The following is a 16431-nucleotide window of genomic DNA, read 5'->3' on the forward strand; positions in this document are numbered from 1 at the left end:
GGAACAATTCAGCATAAATATTTAAGTCATACATTTGTGGGAAAAACACTGAGCAGCAGAAAGTTCCTACGTTTCAAATTATTACTGCTCACGGATTAAGATGACTGATAGTGACCTGAGCCCCTCAATGCTGGGACTGATGACATCACTGCTCCCTGGTGCTGACATCACTTAAGAGCTGTCAATCATGCAGAAAGTATTCCACTTCATGGAAAGATAATGGGTCTCAGGGTGGTCTAACCCTGAAGCTGTGGGGTGGAATAGGCTCTAGAAGGACTACCTAGCCACAATGCCATTAGACAATCTTTTGCCTACTTGTTCTACCGCAGCCTGTGGAAGGACTTGCCATACAACTACATGTCCATAGCTTTTAAAGAAGGCGGCTGCATCTCCACCGTCACACTCAGAACACATTAAAGGGGCTCAAAGTAAAAAAACTTTCTACGAGCCAAGTTGTACAATAAAAAGGTTTTCAATGTACTTGCCTCGTGGGAGGAGGACCAAATGATGAGGTTTGTAGTTTAGCAACAAGCACAGTGTGGGGATTAAGGAAACTGGAAAAAAACTCCTGCACTGTGAGACTGAAGTCCTGCATTTGTCCCACTTTAATTTTCATGTTTTTTCAGCAGTCGTCTCGGAAGTAATTGGGATTGTGGTTAAAAAGATGCTGAGTAGTGTTTTTGGCAGAGGACGGTGTCATGGTAGTTATTGGCAGGGTGGGAGTACCTCAAAGTAGGCTGTAAATTGGGGGGAAGGGATTCATTGTGTGTATAGTATGGTCCCATTAATTCATGGGATAATTCGTGGCTCTTACAGGGTCGAGTCCCTAGGAGTTAACAACAAGTAAGGCAGCCATTTTTGGTGACTAGAAGTCGGCATGAGCTGGTGGTGTCGGCTGGGGGTAAAAGATCATCTACTTTATTAGACATAATTTTGGGAGCCAGAGCTTGTAGCTCCAAGAACATCCTTACTCTTTTCTATAATTGGTCTTTCTCAAGAGATATTTTATCTTTATGTTAAAGGGGTATTCCAGAACTTTAACTACTGATGACCTATCCCGAAGATAGGCCATCAATAGATCGATGAGGGCCCGTGCTTGTGACGATCAGTTGATCGTTAAGTCGGCTGTCAGTACAGCGTGCCAGACATCATCATTGCTGGTCAGCACCATAAGTGTAATAGCTAGATTTACTCCCATTGAAATCAAAGGGAGCGCTCCTATTACACTTCTGGTATCTATAGCTGTCAGAACCGGGCATCCAACTTAGACCAAAATGAGGATCTGGAAGTGAAGCCGGCTATTACAGTTCCTGCTGTGGTCACTTATGACTGAGTCCAACCCACTGCACCGATAGTGGGCTGAACAATCAGCTGATTGGTGGGAATCTAGAGTGGCGGACCCCCACGATCAACTATCCAAAACACAAATACCGGTGTTTTAATTCGGTAATGGGGATCTATCTGACAATGAACGTTTGAGGGGTGGTTAGTTGAAGAAAGTTATTGCCACCGCCTGTGAGCAAGTATATTGGTTGACTCATACTATACTCCTTTTTACTACCCAATCGTCGTTTGTGTACATATCTATACGATGAGGTGTTGGCTATAGTAATGGCCATCATTGTTGTATAAACGGTGGTTGACATGGCATCAAGTAGGAATATACACAGAAGGCATGGTGGTAAAACAAGTGATAGCAACATATATGGAGCCAACCTATTTGTTGGGCAACGGTGGGGGAATTCAGTCTACATGTAGTCCGGCAATCCTGTTTTGCCTGGTGTATAATAATGCAGACAGTATGTAGGTTCTACAGATAAATACTATATAGTCCAGTTCATTATAATACAGACAGGCAAACCCGGAATAGAAGTCTGAAGTAAGATGTATTCCATCCAGGATCCCAGGATTACTTTATAGGATATATGCTAAGTGTTTTAGAATTGGCAGCTCCCTCTAAATTGCGGATCATCTTGAATTTTTTAAGTGAATGCTTAGTTTTATTTCTCCGGTAGAACAGGTTGTTCATTTCTCTGGCATTTTATTCTCTTTGTTCTCTGGAAGCCGCTTTTCCTCGAGGTCAGGATGACAAATCGCATATATACAAGGGGCCGTTTTATGTTTGTGCAATCTAAAATAAAATAAAAATGCAGCTGGCTCTCTTCCAGAGGCGAACATGATTTTATGTGCAACTCTTCCAGGCTAGAACAAATAACGGCAGCTAGAGTAAACCTGACAGCAGCAGAACAGGGACAAGCATCAGACTGAATGAGGGAAATCTAGGGTGATTGACACCTTCCCCAACTACTACCGAGCTGCACCCACAAATGAGGCTGCTACAGACAGTGAAGCATGGTATAGATATGGAATCAGACAAGGGAGCATCCGTAAACCACTAAAAAGAGCAATAGAAAAATAAAACTCGGGAGTCCTGTACAATAATGGCCAATTATAGCATAATAGGCAAACCGATGAAATACTTGCTGCAGTTTCCATTTAAAGAGGTTGTCCAGTTCCAAACTATTAATGGGCCTGTCTGCAGGATAGGGCATCAATAGTGGATTAGCATGGTTCCTCAGCCCAAAATCTCTACTGGTCACCTATTTTCCAGCTGATGTTTGCAGGAAGCAGAGAGCTCCGTTTCAACTGCAGTGGCAAGGCTTGGTATTGCAGGCCAATAGCCATTGAAGTAAACAGGAACTTTGCCTTTTATAACAAGCTGGTCAACTGCAGTGTGAACGGAGCTCTCTACTTCCTGCAGAAAGCAGCACAGTGCATGATGACAACAGCATGGCAAACAGCTGATCGTGGGGGGGTCCTGCGCGGTGGAGCCCCACCAATCTACTATTACTGGCTTGTCTTGAAAATACGCCCATCAATAGTTTGCAACTGAACAGCCATTTTAATACATGCCTACCTACACTCATCAGTTAGGGTCCTTTTAGACAAGCAGATCCTCACTTGTTTTTGTTCAGCCTGTTTAAACAGGCAGACGCATCTTTAGCTAGTTCAAAAAAGCATTGTTCAGTTACGGATGTTACCAACTTTACCCTGACACTGATAGCTTGCCACAGAAAGTTATCTTAGGCCGAATGCACACGGCCGGGTCGGATTCCGCATGCAGGATCCCGCACCGGAACCAAACACGGTGCCGGCTGGTGGCCCCCCGTATACCTGTCCAGATTGTCTTCTATCTGCTGCGGATGTACCGGCCAGCGCACATGCGCAGTGCAGAGAATGCCGCGCCGTCGATGACACGGATCCCTAGCGATTTCGAAATTGACATTTTGGAATCACCGCGGGCCAGACAGGTTCCATTGACGGCAATGGAAGCCGTCTGTACGAGTCCCGAACCAAAATAGAACATGCCTCAATTCTTCCTCCGCGAGTGGAAATCGCAAGTGAGCGTGGAAGAATCATTTTACATTACATGCTATGAACGGGCACTGAAAAGCAATTGTTTTCTTATCACAACAAAACACTGAAAAGCAATACTAAGGGCAAATAGACAGTAGCACAGAGAGTTACCTGAATACTTCAACAGTCAAGTTAAACTTTGCTGCTTTAGTAATTGCAGGGATGCACATGGACTCACAGGTTCAGCCAAGCAATTACCTGTAAATCACAAGCGTTGTGGTGGTGCTCATGTAATCGTGCCCTAAATATTCATGGCAGACTAAAACTTGTTTAGGATACAACCCCACAAGGAGATAAATCGCATGTTGACAAAACCCACCTACCTGCGATAACCAATAGCCACACATTCTTGCCAATAACGTCCTCAAGGCAGTGCAACCATTGTCAGCCGCAGGCATGCATGGCGTCGGCCGCACGTGGTTATTATGTCAGGTGGTTACAACACCCCAATGAGGAATGCTGCAAGGACTTGGCAAACCAATCAGACCCACAGCACTTTCAGAACAGTCCACCGTTACAAACGTAACACATTGGGAAGTTTTGGGTCTTGGATACATGGAGTATTATACCTTTAGTCAGTTCTTTGTTGTCACTGAGGCCTCCACACAGCGATATAGCAATGGACGGTAGATCCCGTAAACCATCAGAGATACTCTCTACACCACTGTCAACTCCAGAGCTGCCTACAGACTGGGGTGACTGGTTAGCGGAACGGGCCCCATTCTCTCCTGTGGTCTTCAAGGCGCTGGCAGAGTCTCCACTAGAAACAAAGTGTTATACAAAGTAAGACTACAGAAGAACAGAACTGTACTTATATATGTAGATTTGTGCAAGGTGATGTACTGCTGCCCAAGGAAAAGGCAGAGGAACAGTAAACATACATATAGAGTCACTTAAAGTGACCCTCCAGTCAGAAGTTCCAACTTGATATGCAAGTCAGATATTTTCCTCAGATTTTGCTCCTTGGCCATTTTTTGTTTATTTGTGCTGTGACCTGTGATGTTAAGGCACCTTTACACAAGCCAATAGTCGCCCTAATAATCTCTATAGCACCTAGTTTGAGTTAGTCTCAGATATACCCAATCTCAACATTGGGTTAGGAGGATGCCTCCAATGCAGTCCAAACCAATGATGAGATAAGGGGTGTGTCTGAGACTCCCTCATACTAGGCAGTATAGTCTGTTGCAACACTCCTTTAAGGGGTAGTAGAAGATCAGAAATTTTGTACATTACCGCTTTATTCTAGAAAAATGCCTACTTTGTCCAAGGTCCCATACTCAAGTGGATATGGCTAAGTGTCAATATCACACAGCCTATGGATGCAGCAGTCTCTAGTAGAAAACAGCCATTTTTTCCTCCTTTGATATCGCAATTCCCCCACGTCCCGTAAAGTGTAGAGACTGTAAAAATGGCGTCAAGAGGCAACGATAGCAGGAAGGTTTTGCTCACATTGAAATTTAAATTTTAACATCTCTATTGATTTCAGCAACTTTGCTTAGCCTCTATTCCAACGGGTTTCTGAAGCATTTGACAGGCAGTATAGCATAAATTGCTGCGCTCCGTCTCCGGACAAAATAGGAACTGGAATCCAATGGATCCTATTAATTTTAATGGGATGAGTTAGGCTTCTATAGTGATATAGGAACTATAGATCTCTAGTGAATATCTAACAAATGGACTAAGGCTACTGACATACTTCTTGCGTACCCGAGAGGCTTGGGCGCAACTCCACTCGGACGCCAGTCTATGTGCTGTTTGATATACGGATGGCCAGCATATTAAAATGCCTTTGCATGTCCTAATCTCAGCCAAAATACGGACAATACATAGGAGTTTTTTCATGCAGTCAATGTCTGTTGGAAACCGGCCCCAAAAAAACTCAGTAGTGTGTGCTGCCTAATTGCATAAGGGTCCTTATACTGTCCATGTGTCAGACTTTTTTTCACTAGTGTGTCGGAGGTCTAAGTGAGATGGTTTCTTCTAGGTGACCAGTGAGTCCCATGAGAGCTAATATGGCTGAGGACGATAAATATCAGCAAATAAAGGCAAGAACAGAAGTTTGGAGAACAAAGAGTTAGGCTTTCATAGCAGCATTCGCAGTGAAAGCTTGAATGGGAAACCGGTTGGATTACATCAAAGGGAAGATTTTTGACAGAACCCAATCAAGGCCCGTAGCTAAAATGGGCAAGCAATCCAGGGTCCACAGAGGGATTAATAGGTAGACCAATGTTCTGTCATACTGTATAGATGTGGAATTAAAACATAACTGACAGGAATATAAGCCATAAAGTTAAAAAATAAACAAAAAGTGATTTCAATGGGAACTTTGCCTGGGCCATTGCACTGTGCACACAAACCGCTGATTGGCAAAAGGTCTCAAGCACTGGGCCTCCGCCAACCAACTATTGATGACATATCCCAAGGCAAAATAATGGTTAAAATATATACATATCATCAGGACTGTAAGAACCCATTTATTTATAATGAGCGGCGTATAGCGTAAAAAAATACATAAAAACCAGCAGCAGAATAGCTTTTTCTTGCCAAAATGGGAAATATAAAAATTAAACGCTAATGTACATGTACAAAAAAAAAAGGCACCTACATAAAAGTACAACTCAAATAACAAAGCCTCATACAGCCACATCAAACAAGGAAATAAAACAGTTATGACTACTAAAATGCAGAGCACAAAGATAAAAAGTTGTTCTAGTCCTAAAGGGATAAGTATTCACTTGGCTACAAGGCAGGAAGTTACTTCCATTTTGTTTTATGTATCCTTCAGGATGATGCAGCCTTGTTGGAACATAATACAGATAAAGCTACAAACCTTTTTGGAAAATATAAAGCAGCAATTTCAGGATCCATGCAGTCGATATCATCTAAATAGACGCCATCTGTCCCAAGATGTCGGCTTCTCTTATCTGTAAACACAAGATGGGAAATGAGAGAGCAATCCTTCTACATTCTACTTAACCTAGCTAGTTGCATCATCTGACAACCATTTGAATATTGTTTCTCGAGGGTATCGGGAATGTAGATTGGCCCTAGTGCCTGAGTGGATTCAATGCTTCTTCAGGAGTAACCCAATACTATATGGAAAGTTGTAGTTTGGGAGGCGCAAATAAATATTTACATCATGGCCCAATAGAGTTGGATTGAGGTTCTTTGGGCCCACCAGAGAAAAGAATTCTTCATCTATTTGGAACTAGACCCCAGTTACAAGCAATTGTCTTCAAAGTTCGTTCCATGTGGGATTGGCTTCTGCTGAAGCTTTTTGGACCTTTTACCTTCACTGGTTTTTAATAAACTGAATTGAAAAGGGGATGTTAGGGCATATGGATTACATAGAAGAGGTCCCCTGCTTGGTAGCCCCGTCTATGAGCTACAACTGAGGGCTGCCCTGTACAAGCAGCTCCTATTCTGGTGGACTCGAGCAATCATTTCAGGGCTGGCTGCAGGATTATGTAGGCCCTTGGGTGATCAAGTCCCAGTGGGCCCTTGTATTGTGCTCACCACAGAGTTTTGTGTGTTCTCCCTGTGCTTCCCCACAAAGTAACTGTGGCCTCCTCAACAAAATAATTGTTGCCCTCTGTGACTACCCCCACAAATTATGGCCCCCTCCATAACATAACTGAGCACCTCTATGGCCTCCCACAATATAATTCTGATCCGTCTATTGACCCCACAACTGTCATCCACTGAAACTCCATCCAGAGCGTGCACAATTTCATTTCTTGCGTATATTAGCCCTACGTGCACATCCGGCCTTTTTCTGGTGCTCCTCCTCCACATCTTAGTCTCTTATAGCAAAGTGCTCTGAAGTACCAACGACAGAAGGATTAGCGGGGCTGCGTATGCATGCAGCATTGCTATGTTAGGTCACAGCAAGAAATTAAGTTTTATATAGATGGAGCGCAGTGGACCCTGGCATCTGCCCAAACTTGCCAGGTGTGGATGGTATCCTCCATCCTTGTGTAGCATGGGCAACCATTTATCTGAATGGCCGCTGTGTAATACTACATTTTTCCTGCAGTGGCCGCTGCAGGGAAATACCTCAGGGACCTTTCTGATGAGAAAACGCTTAAGTGGGTTGTTCACAGCTCAGAATCCACTCAGAGCAGTTCTAGAAGACTTTCGCTCACAATATAGATGACCCATTTATTGCAGCACAGTGACTATTTGGCCCAATCATTTTGCAAGCAGTCCATGGGCTAATACAAGCGACCAACTCCCATCTTCACCTCTACAGCATATTGGACTGCAGCTCAGTAGCTTTGTAGCCACATGGACAATAAACCCAATTCTAATAATAGGATGTACAGATTTTAGCACTTTGTTATATACTGTGGATCCTTCTCTCAGCACCTGCAGGTCATGGGTAAGGAGGGGGCCCAAAAAACTAAGCAACTGTTGCAGAGGTGGACATTGTTCCAGTTGACCCAATTGGACATCTTTGGTAAAAGATAGCCCTCAAGTTGCTTGAGACAACAAGCTCATAAATGGTTCAATAGGGAACCTAAAGACTTAATAATGAAGAATTATAACATGCAGTCTCTTTAATAGTGGAGGAATGGGTCTATTCTTAGGATTTCTTCACTATTTTTGTAGCATTTTGCACCTCTATTTGAGGACATCTTGTACCAATATTTACCGAAGAGCTCTAAAACTTCTACACTATCCCTAAACTTTGCATAATGCTTGCAGTCTATCAAAGTAGTACAGCTGGAAGGACCCCAGAGTACCGAAGACTGAACTGTGTAGATAGAGCTGGGAGCAGCCAGTAAATAGCAGCGAAGAATAATCCTGGAACATGACATGTGCAGCTGAAACGGCTTGGACGTGAACAACGCATACAGCAGTGATGTTTAGTAATATCAGCCAGGAGAGACTCCAGCAGCTCGCATTAGCCATGCATGAATACATCCCATCATTTGGCACTGTCTAAGTGTTTACTTGTTCTATCATTTGCATTGCTGCCTCTGGAATACAATTATATTGTTTCAGGAACTGACATTTGCATAGCGCTTTGGTTTTCGGTGGTTGTATTTTTCCTGCACTCAGACATTTAGCAATAAACAGAATTTCTAGATGACAAATCCATAGGGATTATAAAGTGGACCCTTTAAGGTATGTCTGTCCACGGTGTGCTATATACACTGTACATTTTGCCGCAGCTCCGCTGCACAATCCACGCCGATTTGCTACAGATTTTGTTGCGTATTCATATTCGTCCTCACTTAAAGAGGTGGAATCTGCAGTGAAGATCCACAGCCTAAATTGCTATTCCAGGGATTTAACCCCTTTCCAACATGTATTGTACATGTATGAGGCGTGTCACTGTATGAAGCGGGCTTGGCTCCCAGGACTTTGCTGTATCTGACACCGGATACCAAACCTGCAATGGGAATTGTGGTATTTAAATGCCCCAATCGGGATGGAAGTGTCTCAAAAAGCCCCCCTCCCACATAGGGTTCATAGGATGCCATTTTGGTGTCTTGGCAGTCTTGAAGGTCTTTACAAAGCCCCAGGATGCCAAGATATCCGAAAGGCACCCCATGATCTCATTGCGGAGGTGGTGTGGTGGGCTTTTCGGGACATTTTAATCCCGATTGGGACATTTAAATATTTACCTGTTAATACGTGCCCACAGGCAAGCTGGTCAAAATACAGTATACTGCAATACTATAGTATTGCAGTATACTGTATAAGTGAATAAATGATTGCAAGATTAAGTCCTCTATGGGGGCTAAAAAGAAGTGCAAAAAAAAAAAAAGTTATTACAAAAAATACATAATATTAAAAGTTTTAACAAAACTGTTTCCCTGGTTGTTGCATAAAAAAAAAAATAGACAAAAAAATGGGTATTGCCATGTTAATAAAAGTCCAGTCTATTAAAACAGGGGTCCCCAACTCCAGTCCTCAGGGACCACCAACAGGTCATGTTTTCAGGATATCCCATAGAGAACACCTGTGGCAATGTCTGACGCACCAACAATAATTACATCACCTGTGCAATACGGAGGAAATCCTGAAAACATGACCTGTTGGGGGGTCCCTGAGGACTGGAGTTGGGGAACACTGTATTAAAATCTCACAGTATTAATCCCACATGGTGAACACAGTCAGAGAAAAAAAAGGAGCAATTCCAGAATTGAGGGTAACATGGTACAAATAGAAATGAGTTCCCACATAGCTGCATCAACAGAAAAAGTTGTAGGGGGTCAACGTCATTTTTTTGCAGAATTTGTCTATTGTCTAAGGAAAATCTGCAGTGTATGACTGGACAAGCCAAGCGGATAAGAAGTCAAGACATCTCATCTATATGCTGCAGAAACAATCCACTGTGTAAATTGACCTGCGGTGCAGATTTTAAAGGGAACCTGTCAGCACCTTTGAGCCCAATAAACTACATTAAGTAGGGCTTTGGGAGACTTTTTTTTTTTTATACACCCCAGGTCTCCACGATCTAGCACCGTGTCCCCAAGAAGCCATCGCTCACCCACAGGGTGACTGTATTTAGGAGGCTATGTGCTCCTCTCTTGTTGATTTCTATGGGAGAGCATGCACAGCCTTCTTGAAGGAGTTGCTCTACTTGCACATGCCAACTTCTTGGAGGCACAGCGCTGGAATCGGGTGAGTATAAACCCCAAACCAGCTCTGCTATGATTGAAGTTTTCAAACAGCTTTCACCGAATGGCACTATATGGCATGCATAATATGTAACTTTTTATGAGCCAGAGTCTATGTACCTTTCTTCTTGGAAGGCGAGTCGGTCTTGCTTGGTTGGAGAGGCATAAGTGCTGTAGGGTTTACCTCTTCATGGGAAGGAATCGCAGGGGCTGCAGCTCCTAAAGAGTCAATATCGGGTTCACTTGTGCTTTGGGGGTCACATTCAGCACCTACATCTTCTATAGTTATGGAGGACGGCTGCTCCCGTATTATCTGCGATGAGGTGATCTTCCCCTCCTCATTGGTGTTGAGGATGATCCTGAAATGTGTGTTTTCTGAAGGGTTGATGTTCACGATGGTTTGTTCTTTCACTTTATGTGGAGAAGTCTAGGAAGAGAAATTAGCATCATTAGTAATAAGGAGAAGCACTTTAGGTGGAGGCAGAGTAAGAAGATGGGAGCAGGATGAGGGTATATGGAGGTACTGCCTTCAGTTACAGCAGCCGGAGCTTCTTAGTGGCTGTTGTAAGTTGATGCAGGCCGTAGCTCTGTTGGCAGGAGAGGGATAGGGAAGGTGTAAAGGCCTGTCCTCCGCTCACCATGGCTCCTCTCCACTGCTGGTTATGGAACAGCTTTCTCTCTCCCACATGCACCAGCGGTTCGTGGTCCTACGCATGCACAGATCATTTATGGGCAGATTCGTAGCCTCCATCTGTGCAGGCGCCAGTCCTCCACCTTCCAGTGCGTGCGTGACAGAAAAAGGAGAGATCAAAGCCTACAGTGGATGACTTGAACCCCACAACCAAAATGGTTGGGGTTTATGCCCCCCACTAAGAGATAGTCCAGGACCACCCACCGGAGCACGGGACATTTTAAGAGTCATTTGATGCAGGTATGCCTTCACAAGGAACAAAAAAAACAAAGTTGTATATGGAACTTGCGCCAATTCAGTGCTTCTGGTTAGTTTAGTGGGGTTTACGCTGTCATGTGGCGCAGGGTGTTAAGGCAACAGAAATGAAGTCCTAAGCTCTCGCTCACGACCTGAAGGTTGTGTAGTTCAGGTAGCCAGCTCAAGGTTGACTTAGACTTCCAAGGTCGGTAAAATGAGTACCCAGCTAGTTGGGGGGTAAAAGATGACTGGGGAAGGCAATAGCAAACCACCCCGCAAAAATAGCCTGCCAAGAAAACAATCACAATGTGACGTCACCCTAGGACTCGGTGCTTGCACAAGGGGGCTTTACCTTACCTACGCTGCCGACAGGTTCCCTATAAGTATTCGTAAATTTACTTTTGAACAGCGGATGTTACATTTTACGGGAGGGGGCAAATTCCATTTGGTTCTAAACACATGAGGAAGAGATGGTGCTACATTGAATTTTTGCCCCGGGTGATTAAATAATTCCAAGCTCCGTATAGGTTGGTTTTATATAGGCACAGGAGCAGTATGCCAATCCATTACCTGCTATACTCCTTTACTTTCTGGATGCATCCCCCTCCCCACTTCAATATGCTGGCGCCTCAGAAAAGCCCTTTAGAATGAATGAACGGACCTTTTTATTTCCTTAGGTTTGTTTTGGAAGAAAAATCGGCAGCAATAGATGACATGTTTGTTCAGCTTACGCATAAAGTCTCAATCAGTCGCTGGTGTTTGGTGCCCCCTGGTGGTGCTTACAAGAAACAATACTACACAAAGCTTGTTTTCTGTACATGACCAGATACATGACTGACTTACCTTAGTAGCTTTAGGTAGTTCTCCCCATGCCCAGTGCATTGGGAGTTCACTAGGGACCATTCCCCTCTCCCCTGGTTTGCTGACTAATTCAGAGTCACTTTTAGGAGTTGCAGGACGGGAACCTGGAGGACTAAAAAAAACCCCAAAAAAAAAACGGAAAGTGAGAAAACGGAAATACTGCAGCAACATGATCACCGACACACTACGTTAATAGTGTAGCTGCACCACAAGGTCTACGCTATCGCTGTAGTTCGATCATGGTGGCAACTGCTACATCTGTAAGGCCTGTGTCACACACATGCATTTGCGCACAAAGGTTTTGCACGTGCAATACACAGAAAATAAGACCCATTGATTTCAATCGGTTCATTTACAAGTGTGTATTTTATGTGCGCCGGTCATGTGCAGTACAGTTTTTTCTCTTCCAATGTTTGTATTTCCCGTGCTGTTGCTAAGGAATGACACGAGTACCTGCAGCCCATACGCAGTGTTAATTGTGTATAAGCAAAGGGTCGGACGGCCTCTATTGACTTCAATGGAGGCTGTCCGCGGCAAAAAAAAAAAATTGGGCCTGCTGCGGCTTTTCTTCTGCTTGCAGAATACGCGAGTGTAAAAAAAAAAAAAGCGAAAATGAATGCCTTTCAATGCCCGCATTTTGCCGCGGATGCCAATTGTGTATTCCTCAATTGGAATCAGTTTGTGCGAGACCCTCCTAAGTGAACTTTGATCTCCCTTTAGCAGCAATCACCTCCAAACCTTTCGTGTAGCTTATAATAAGATATGTACAATGTGAAGTATGAATTTAATAATAATACTAATAATTTATATAGTGCAAAAATATTTTGCAGCGCTTTACAAATCAGAAGGTACATATAAAGACACTATATACAGTATAAAGCTAATGACAAAATGGGGAAAAAAAAAAGGTTGAGGACTCTACTAGACCATTCCTCCCTGCAAACAGGTTTCAGTTTATGAATATTTCTGGGATGCCTTGTATGTAGAGTCTTCTTCAGGTTACCACAGCACCTCAATATGGTAAGGTCAGGACTTGGACTTGGCCATTCCAAAACAAATATTTTTCAACCATTCTTTAGCTGATTTACTTGTGTACTTTGGGTCTCTGTCTTGTTGTATCACACACCGACTCTTCAGCTTGAGGTCAAGAACTGCTGCTCTTACCTTCCCCTGTACAATGTTCTGATTCACCTTAAAATTCATTGTTCCCACAATGATTGCAAGGCATCCTGGCCCTTAGGCAGCAAAGCTGCTGCACCGTTGGGATGGGATATTGGTGGTGGTGTGTAGGGTTTTATTCCCCCTCCCCCAAACAGTGTTGTGCATTTATGCTAAAATGTTCTACTTTTGTCTCGTCTGTCCATAGAATATCTTCCCAGAAGCATTGTGGAACATCCATGTGGTCTCTGGCAAACGTGAGATGGACTGCAATGGCTTTTTTTTTGGACAGCAACAGCTTCCTTTGCGAGTCCTTCCATGAGCGCCATTCTTGTTCAGTGTTCTTCTAATTGTAGAGTTTCCTATCTGTGCTTTCCTCTTAGCCTTGGCTTCTTTCTCACCTATTTCTGGATTGTCTGATGAGCTCTGGGAGTGATCCTAACAGGTTACTCCAAGGAAAGTAGTAAAAGTCCTGTATTGTCTTCATTTGGAGATAGTTTGTATAACTATGGATTAACCCCTTAAGGACCAAGTGCAGTAAATTTACCACGCCTGGTCCTGGGCTTTAATCTCGGCTGATAGTAAAAATACGACACAGGATTAAAGCTTCTTCTCCTGCGATCTGGCATGAGCAGGTCGGGTTCTCGGCTGTTAGTCACAGCCAAGAATACAGAAAAGGCTGAAGTGGTTTTGAACCGCTTCTGCTTTCTCCTTTACAGGCTACATAGAGCTCAATGAGCACTATATAGCGAAGAGAGAAAACTGAAATGTTACTTCCACTATCCGACCATGTTATCGCGTGACCGTTGGGTACTCCCTGCCAAGGCAGATGAAGTTCAGCTGTGTTAGTAGCTACTGTCACCAAAGGGGGATGCTTTTTCCTGTGAGTAGGACACCTATGGATACCCCAGTTAAAAGTGTGAAGTTTTTTTTTAAAAAAGACAACGTGAATCCCCCCCCCGCCCCCACATGATGTCATGGGGGGACATAGATGTTAAAAAAAAATTTACAATAAGGAAAAATGTACAGAATAAAATTTTATATTATATATAAGAAAATGACCCCACACAGATGCCAATGAACAATCAAAACTATTGCTATATCCCCCCTGTAATCAGAGACTATAAAAAATATATATCAAAACATCCAAAACAAAAACGAGGAACCCATTTTTGTACTTTAATTTTAAAATTTTTGTATATGTGCACTAAAATAACCAACTTTTAATTAAAAAAAACGTCAGTGAAAAAAAAAAAGAGATATAAAAGAATAGCCCCAAAATGTCACAGTAATAAAAAAAAACGCAGCAAAAATATTTTTAGTAGTTAAAACAAAAAAAATTAAAGAAATAGGGGAGTAAATCTTTAAAAACTGACTGGTTCTTTAGAACCAAATCACCCTGATCCTTAGGCCTTAGTCAGACGGGCGTTTTTTGCCGCGATTTGCGGATCGCATGACGGATGCGCATCCGCAAATCGCGTGACCGGTGCGCGCAAGTCGCCCGCAAATCGCCCGAAAATCTGCTCCTAGCCGCGTTTCATTAGAAACGGGCCGGAGCTGTCCAGCGCATTGCATTCAATGGAGACGGCAATACAGCCGTCTCCATTGAAAGCAATGCGCTGCGGGCGAGCCCGGGATGAATTGTCGGTAAGGGCTTAAATATATAAGCCCTTACCTGCAATCCATCCTAAAATGTGTTAAAATAAAAAAAAATTGCATTCTCACCTTCTGCCTGCAGCTCCGGGCAGCCGTCCTGCAGTGGGTGTGAAGGGGGTGTGAGTCAGACCTGCCCCCTGATTGGCTCAGCGCTGAGCCAATCAGAGGCATGCCTCACTCACACCCATTCATGAATTCATGAATGGATGTGAGTCAGACCTGCCCCTGATTGGCTCAGCGCTGAGAGGCAGCAGTCACTCACCCATTCATGAATTCATGAATGGATGTGTGAGTGAAACCGGCCTCTGATTGGTCAGGCTGTGACCAATCAGAGCAGATCATTCAGCAGGCGGGGATTTTAAAGCCCCGCCGGCTGAATAGTGCCGAGAAGCAGTTCAGGAGAACTGACAGCGGCCGCGGCTGGACTCCGGCTGCAGCGGAAAGGTGAGTATACAATTTTTTTTTATTTTAACACATTTTAGCATGAATTGCAGGGAAGGGTTTATATATTTAACCCCTTCCCGACAATTAACCCCGCGCACGCCGGCAGCCCATTGCTTTCAATGGAGCGGCTGTATTGCCGCTCCATTGAATTCAATGGGCAAACATCGTTCTTCTCTGCCACAGCTGTTACAGCTGTGGCAGAGAAGAATGTGTCTGATACCATTGCGAAGCAATGGTTTTAAAAAAAAAAATCGCCGGATGCATGCGCATGCGCAAATCGCGTCAAAAAACGCCCGTCTGACTAAGCCCTTAAGCGGTAAACATACACCCAGGTCTTAGCAATGCTTCTTGCAACTCTAGAACACGTTTTTTTTCTAAGGTAGGTGCAGTTCACACAAAGCAATCTTTAAGAAGAATTTTGCCAGTAAGCTTTTCAACTTGAATAAAGAGATCTGTCAGTAACCAGGCATTGTTGGTCTTTATTTATTGTATAAAGCACCTGTGAAACCTGTACTTCCAATCTTATCTAATAAAAGTGGTTGTCCTTCTGACAATACGCACTTAACTTCAGGCCCTTTTAGACATAAAGATGGTCGTTCAAATAAAATAAAATCAAACGAGCAAAAGTGAATGATATTGATCGGTCTGAATGCACGCCAACAACTGAACGATTGGTAACCGTTCACTTTAAGCAGGCATAAAAATTATCAATCGGTTTAAACAGCGCTCATTCAGTTGTTCTCATTCACTTGTACAGCTTCTCATTCACTTATACATTCGTTAGTTGAAACCATAATCAGTTGACGTAAAAGTAAACAGTTTGATGTGTGAAGACACTATGATAGTCTGCACCGTAGAAAGGAACAATGCAGAAACCAAGGTAATTCCAAAAGGGTTCAAGATGGTTAGATTGTAATGAAAGGCTCAATACGTCTGTAATGTGAATGTAATTATAATGGGACGCTTTCCTCCAGAGAAGCCCTTCCATTAATCCCAGCCTCAGCGACTGGCGTGGCCCATTGATAGATCCGCTGTGTATATGATATTTATCTCTATAGAAGTGCAGAGAAAATCTCCATGTAAGCCATTCACAGAGGGTTTTATAGATGTGGTGACCCCAGTAATTCAATCGCAGGCTGGTTTATCTTGCAGAATGTGCGAGGAATTCGCTATGAATCAAGTTTCTCACACAAGGAAAATGCGCCCGGCGTTATGTTTTCCAGGAAGGGGACAAAACCTTCTTCATTAATGGGTTTAAATGGGCTGCTTTGTGCAATAAGTGCCCTGATCTTGTACATTACAGCAGCAAGAGGAACAGATCTGCCGAACTACAAA

General features: G+C 43.5%; 1 protein-coding gene across 5 annotated transcripts in view; it reads right to left on the minus strand.

Moving 5' to 3' along the window:
* LPIN1 (lipin 1) overlaps positions 1 to 16431 on the minus strand; it is a 173813-nt gene that overhangs the window by 37128 nt on the left and 120254 nt on the right. For all 5 annotated transcript variants that reach the window (XM_066597150.1, XM_066597120.1, XM_066597130.1 and 2 more), the window contains exons 6-9: positions 11821 to 11950; positions 10170 to 10476; positions 6248 to 6341; positions 3987 to 4177 (exon numbers count right to left, since the gene is read on the minus strand). In XM_066597150.1, coding sequence (XP_066453247.1) covers positions 3987 to 4177; positions 6248 to 6341; positions 10170 to 10476; positions 11821 to 11950 — 722 coding nt within the window. The remainder of the gene's footprint in view (positions 1 to 3986; positions 4178 to 6247; positions 6342 to 10169; positions 10477 to 11820; positions 11951 to 16431) is intronic.

This window comes from Eleutherodactylus coqui, chromosome 1 (assembly GCF_035609145.1).
Source record: "Eleutherodactylus coqui strain aEleCoq1 chromosome 1, aEleCoq1.hap1, whole genome shotgun sequence".
NCBI lineage: Eukaryota > Metazoa > Chordata > Amphibia > Anura > Eleutherodactylidae > Eleutherodactylus > Eleutherodactylus coqui.